The sequence below is a fragment of the Poecilia latipinna genome, unplaced genomic scaffold (assembly GCF_001443285.1).
Source record: "Poecilia latipinna isolate Pla-1442-1.1 unplaced genomic scaffold, P_latipinna-1.0 Scaffold3811, whole genome shotgun sequence".
NCBI classification, from domain to species: Eukaryota; Metazoa; Chordata; class Actinopteri; order Cyprinodontiformes; family Poeciliidae; genus Poecilia; species Poecilia latipinna.
This window is the reverse complement of record NW_015116427.1, coordinates 17,845-24,623: the sequence shown is the minus strand read 5'-3', so window position 1 is coordinate 24,623 and position 6,779 is coordinate 17,845. Positions and strand designations below refer to the sequence as shown.

The window sequence follows — 6,779 nt, the reverse complement described above, 5'->3', positions numbered from 1 at the left end:
GTATCACACTCAGCACAGTTTGAGTCTTTAATCCATAAAAAATATCTCTGGGTGATTCTTACAGTATCTGTTTTGCCCAAAAGGGTCCAATCAAATTCCTAAGTCAAGTTGCTGACTGATATTTATATAGTTTGTGAGATATTCTGATTTGCCTTTTACATTACTCACTAAGTGAATATAATTAAGTGAAAGAAATTGCCTTTCAATTCTAGTTTATTGACTTTCTATGTGTATAAATAACATTTTATATTTATCTCTACACAGGACGAAACGGCTGACTCATGAATCGGGTCTGGTGTTATTTCACTTTCTGGAGGATCAGGATCTTTCAGATCTCCTCTACCTTCTGATCCGATGGAGCTACTGCAGGAACACACTGATCCTCTAACAGGATCCTCAGATCTAGGTCTGGTGTCCTGCAACATTTAGATACATCCTGGTCCAACACACCTGAATGAAATGGCTGCTTAAGACAGTCAAGTTCTCCATAGTCATGCTAAAGACCTCTGACCTCATGATTTGACTCGGGTGAGTTAAAGAAGAGACATCTAAAGGTTGGAGGACACCGACCCTCCTGAACTGGAGTTGAAGCCCTGCTGTACAATTTTCACTCAATCGTAATCACATTTACTTGCGTACAGTGGAAACGTTACCTTTGTTGTGGTAGGTGAAGCGTATTCATAGTGTCTTTACTTTAAAATCTTTTTGGTTCCCATTTGTTGAAAGTAAATTACAAACATTTAGCCATAGTTTGACCACTGCTTTATGACAGAAAAAAAGTTTGATGTCACAAATATATGATTTTAATAGAGTGATCATTCGATTTATAATGTAGAAATAAGAAGATGACAAAAGTGTTTCCTGAATTAACTTTAATGTTAATTTCACTGCACACAAAGGACAGATTAAATATTTAAGATTTACCCAAATCTTTTGAATCTTTAACAAAACAGGCTCAGATTAACATGGGTGGTTTCACAGCTACCTAGTTAACAATGAAATGTCTTAAAACTTGCATGGAGGTTCAAATATTTACTACAATCAATTAACAAAAGAAAACACCATAAAGCTGTGTATTGAAATATGACCAAGGTCAGTCTGTACAGATTGAGGAGACACCATAACATCTACCAACAGAGCAGGTTAACTACTGTAGTTGTTTGAAAGGTGTCTTAGTACAGTTGATGGCTCAGTTTGAAGCTTCAGGTTTTGGTATTGAACCTCCCAGAATCTCAGCTGCTGCAGATTGGCTGAAGATGCAGAAAAATGTACAAATAGACAGTTAGTGTCTGTTAGTCAATGAGACCTAGCATTAGAATGAAAATCTGGCATAGGAAGGTCTCTAGTAGTCTTGCAGTTCCTTTAAAAATTGTCATCTCATCAGTTTCTTCCTTTTTAGCTCTTCTCAAAGCATGCACCATATTGACTGGCTAAATAAATCTCAGAGCAGACATACGTTGCTTTAATAGCAAGATCTCCATGCAGCCACAAAGCATTCAGGAACTTCATACCTGTACTGCTGTTAAACTGCCAATAAATAATGTGACTTATGTGTTTAATATTCAGCTTGCCTCCCAGTATTGTGGTAAGATTATACCTTCTTTATTCTGTCACCATGGCACAAAAGTTTGCTTGACAAAAATAGGAACACCACGATTATGACTCATATCCATTTTAACTCTTGCTAAGATGGAGGATTAGGTGCTAATGTTTGGGGTGTGTCCTAGAGGTGGAATAATTACTACACTACCCTCCTGACCTAAATAAATATTTAAACCGGTGATATAAAAAAAATATTTTTACAGTTTTTCTCAGTTGTTTTGTCAATGGAAGACAGATGATGAATAGGAGAAGATTAATAAATTATACCTCTACTCACTGAGTGACTGATGTACTGCTCCATTTTCCTTCTCACATTAGGAAAGATTACAGAGACAACTTGTGGGTAGAAGATCTCTAGCCAGCAGATTAATGGCCCAGTCACAGGCCAAATGGGAAGGGAGAGAAAGAACTGTCTTTTTGCTGAACAAAATGGATAACTTCAGCTGTTTTTTTATGCTCAATTTAAATGAGATTTATATCTTTCCAGCCAGGGAACCCCCTAAAAACTACAAGTGCACAGGAAGAAGAACTGTAGAACTGATACCCACAGTGATAACCTGAGATCAGCCAAAAAGATTCGGTCTGGTGTTTTTTTTTTTCCCCAACCTTTATTAGACCAGGATTAAAACACCATTAAGATTAAAAATCTCTTCTCCAAAGAAGTCCTGGATAACGGGCAGCAACAAATACAAAACGAAAAATTACACAATTAATTTTTGAAGGTGATTAAAAACTGTCTGTTAGTTTCCAAAACTTTGAGAGGCAATGACAAGGTTTGGATAACTATGTCAAAATGGGAGACAAGACCCTGATCAATAAAGCGATGTTCACAATCCAGGCTCATCTTCCAAAACCACCTGACCTTCACAAATAAATGTACTGCTCAAAAAAATAAAGGGAACATTTCACTTTAATTTTGGGGGTGGCTCCAAATCCAGGCCTCCATTGGTTAATAAATTTGATTTCCATTGATTTTTGTGTGATTTTGTTGTCAGCACATTCAACTTTGTACAGAACAAAGTATTCAATGAGAATATTTCATTCATTCAGATCTAGGATGTGTTATTTGAGTGTTCCCTTTATTTTTTTGAGCAGTGTATTAATGCTAAAGCAAATATAAATTATTTGACCAAATGCATATCAAGTTAGGAATTTATTACCAAATAATATTTTCTAGATTCTGAAATGTTTAATGGCCCCCTCCCTCAAAAAAATAAAAAAATTTAAAAAAAATTCAGGACGTGAATATTGTGATGCAGCAGCTCATTGCTCATTAGAGCGGATCTTCTTTTTTTTGTAGATTTGTATGTGATTATAATAACAAACACACAATTTCATTATAAAGATTTATTTTTATTGTACAATAATTATATTTGAACATGTAGAAATCACTATTTATATTGGCAAGAAGAAGAGATAAATTGCTGTTAGGGTCCCCCTGGTGGCCGCGGTAGGTCACGCTTCACCTGTATGAACTGCCGTGCAATTTGCAGTGCGCATCCATCCAAACCTCCAAAGCACTAGTGGAAGATAACAAGGAAAACAATGTCGTAAAAAATGACTTATTCTACAGAGACAGAGAAAAGAAAGAGGGAAAATAAAAAAGCCAAGATAAAGGTATGTTTACATCTCTTGGTAATATAATGATTATAAAAAGATTTGTGCATCAACTATCAAGCTAATTTTAGCTGTCAAGGACCTTGAATTGTCCAGTTCAACAGCCAAACATTTATGCTAGCGTCTTTGTGTGAAAGTGAGTTTTAACTTTAAATGATTTAATTTTGGTGTTTGTTCTTTTTTTTTTTTTTTTTTTTTAGTTTTTTTTTCTTTTCTTTTTTTTTTTGCTTCAAAACGGCAGGTTTGATAACGTTTGATAACAATAATTAAAACTTCTCAATGTTTGACTTTGTCTAGAAAAAATATTTTTACATCTGGTACATGGCTTGTACTGCACTGATATAGCGAAAGGCTACACAAAACTGTATTTGGCTTAGCTGTATTTTGACTCTATTTCGCTTAGTGCCACATTCAGGTTTAGGCAGGCCCTGTCAACATGCATAAGGTTTTCTCCCCTTCAGGCTTTTTGCTTGCGACTGCAGCTTTCAGCCAGTAGATGTCACCAGTCAATTTTATTTGAAGTGTCCCGGCTTCAATTCCATTTTTATTTCAAGAACAGTCGTCACAAGTCACACCCCAGCGTATAGTAGGCTATACTATGACTATTGAAAGTATATTAATCAGAGAAAATTTGTCAATCTCAAAGAGTTGGTAGGTATTTGTTTTCTGATCATATAATAAATTAAAGCCTACAATTAAAATCAAAATAGAGTTTTCAAAACAGTTTATGCAGCAAAATAAAAATATACATTTTTGAGATAGACTTTAAACACTAACGCAGTCACTGAATTAGCTGCCGCAATTAATTTGAAAACAGTATCAATCAAAACAAATGATTGATTCCAGTCAATTTTACTCAAAAATTGTTTTGAGTAAAAAGATTCTGGATTGTTTCTCCTGTTACCTTTAATGACATTTTGTACCTCAAGAGTAAAGTAATATGGGCTCTGTCATGGTCCACTTTATTCCTAAATTTAAAATTAATTAGGGTGTTAATGGTATATTCAGGGAGGTGGTTGGCCTACTTTACAAAGCATGACACCCTTTTCCATCAACCATATAGAAATTCTTTAAAAGACAAATAACAAATGGTTTAATAGTAATTAAACCATTTGTTTAATTATTTTTTGTGTATATTCTGTTTTAAGTAACATTTGGAAATCATATTGTCATATGATATGCTGATCTCAGTATTTTTGAAAGGGATTGAACATATTTGTCCACAATCTTCCAGGCTTATGTAAAAATGTTTTTTTTTTTTTTTTTTTAAGCTTTACAACATGTGGGCAACTGTGACTGTGTGGGTAGAATAGTTGTCTTGCGATCGGAAGGTTGTAGGTTTGAGTCCAGCTTTTTCCTGCCATGTGCCCTTGGGCAAGGCACTTAAATCAAAATTGCCTACCGATCTGCGTATTGGTGTATAAATGCGTGCATGTTTGTGAGTGCGAATGGGTGAATGTGATTCTAGTGTGAAGCGCTTTGAGTGGTCAAAATGATTGGATAAAGCGCTATATAAGTTCAGTCCATTTATCAATGTTATTTTCTCAGCAAGTCATACCCGGAGTGTTGCTTTGATTATTTCATGCATGTTTGAGAAATCCTTTACTCTCCTATAGTAGTGATTCACCTGTGCAAAACCAAGCACCGCTTTCAAGGACAAAGCTCTTTCATGGAGTTGCAACTTACAAGCTTCTGAGCTTCCTTCTCACAGAGAACCCGTCCCTTGGAACTCTGAGCTCCTTCAGACTAGCCATCACTAATTAGCAAACACCTGGTGGAAATAAACATCTAAGGAGCTCAATGCAAACTACTTCTCAGTGCAATGCTAGTAAAAGAATATTGTGAAAGGGTAAATAGAGGAGCAAAGTTGAATGTGGAGTATTAAACTTCTTTAAAGAGATAAAGATCCAAGGCATTAAATTACAAAGTCAAATTTCATTTACGTCATGTTTGATATTCACCACCACTTTCATAACAACTGAAAAAAAAACTTAGTTACTTGATTGTGCAATAAAAAGATTATATGTAGCTGAAAAACACATAATACATAAATTAAAGTGCATGGTTTGAAAAAGACAAAATATTAAGTGACCCATTAATCTGTTGGGAGGACATTGCCTTGTGCTTGTAAGTGGTCTGATAATATGAATGCTGTCAGTTTCAGTATGTATGGTCAGAATTAGATATAAAAAAAACCCCAAGAAGAATATTGTTGCTGAAAACATGCTTTTCTGACAGATGCATAGCCTGTCTTTGGCATTGGTTTTGGTCTTGGAACTCGAATGTGTATGATGCCACACAAATTTAATGGGTTAGCTATTGAAAATGCCATAAAACCAAGTTAGTCTGAATAATTTCTTTCCATTCTTTATTGATAAATATTTATGTTAAATACAATAGTATTCAAGACAGTTAAAAATTGGTCACAACTATGAAAAGCACATTCATTTCTGGAACAGGCGTAATAAATAAAATGCTTACAATATATATTGTTAAAAAATAAAAACTGTACATTAGAATTGTTGCCTAAATTTTTATACAGCTCATTAGGTCCTGCAAGACAGTTTTAAGCAAAAATAAAATCTAATGAAAGGAAAATGTGGAAACTGAACCAACCAGAACAGGCGGCTGTTCTGGTTGGTTAAGCAGTTGTTGTATGCTTAAATTATTTTTATTGGATATTAGTATTACATTTAAGTACATGTACAAAGCAAAAAAAGGATAAATTAAATTACCATGATAAATAATAGTATTACATTTAAGTACATGTAAAAGCAAAAAAAGGATAAATTAAATGACCATGATAAATAAGAATAAATAATGAAAAACTCCTAGAGATGATTGTGAAGATTTTTAGTCCAATTTTCAGTTAAAAAAAGCTACTGTAATGACTGCTGTGAGCAAAAGAAAACTTATTTTATGACTCCCTGCTGAAGAAGCAGTTGTAGTTGGGAAAACAGTGGTTGTTGGTGGAGCAGTTGTTGTTGTAGATGCTGCAGCAGTTGTGGTGGTAGAAGTTGCAGTTGTTGTTGAGGTTGGAGCACCAGATGTTGTGGTTTGAGCAGCTGTTGTTGTGGTTGGTGCAACAGTGGTTGATGTGGTTGGAGTAGCTGTTGTTGTTGAGGCAGCTGTTGTGGTTGAAGAAGGAGTTGTAGTTGGAGCAGCTGTTGTGGTTGGCGCAACAGTGGTTGTTGTGGTTGGAGCAGCGGTTGTAGTTGTTGGAGCACCTGTGGTTGTTGGGGAAACTGTTGTTGTGGTTGGGACAGATGTGGTTGTTGGGGCCACTGTTGTTATTGTTGGCGAAGCAGTGGTTATTGTTGGGGCAGTGGTTGCTGTAGTTGGAGGAGCTGTGGTTGTTGTTGGGACAGCCATTGTTGTGGTTGGAGAAGTTGTGGTTGTTGTTGGGGCAGCCGTTGTTGTGGTTGGAGCAGTTGTGGTTGTAGCAGTGGCTGTTGTGGTTGGGACAGCTGTAGTTGTTGCTGAGGCAGCTGTTGTTGGAGCCACAGTGGTTGTGGGTGGAGCATCTGTTGTAGTTGGAGCAGCGCTGGTTGTAGTTGGAG

The 6,779-nt window shown here is 35.9% G+C and overlaps 1 protein-coding gene across 1 annotated transcript; it reads right to left on the bottom strand.

Moving 5' to 3' along the window:
- Window positions 1–6,036: 6,036 nt before the first annotated feature.
- On the bottom strand, window positions 6,037–6,773 carry LOC106941697 (integumentary mucin C.1-like). Its single transcript, XM_015024792.1, has one exon. The coding sequence runs from the start codon at window positions 6,589–6,591 to the stop codon at window positions 6,085–6,087; it is 507 nt and encodes a 168-aa protein (XP_014880278.1). The 5' UTR covers window positions 6,592–6,773; the 3' UTR covers window positions 6,037–6,084.
- Window positions 6,774–6,779: the final 6 nt, after the last annotated feature.

What these genes read in the sequence shown, in the direction of transcription:
- LOC106941697 (XM_015024792.1), bottom strand. Translation starts at nt 6,591, where the DNA reads ATGGCTGTCCCAACAACAACCACAGCTCCTCCAACTACAGCAACCACT.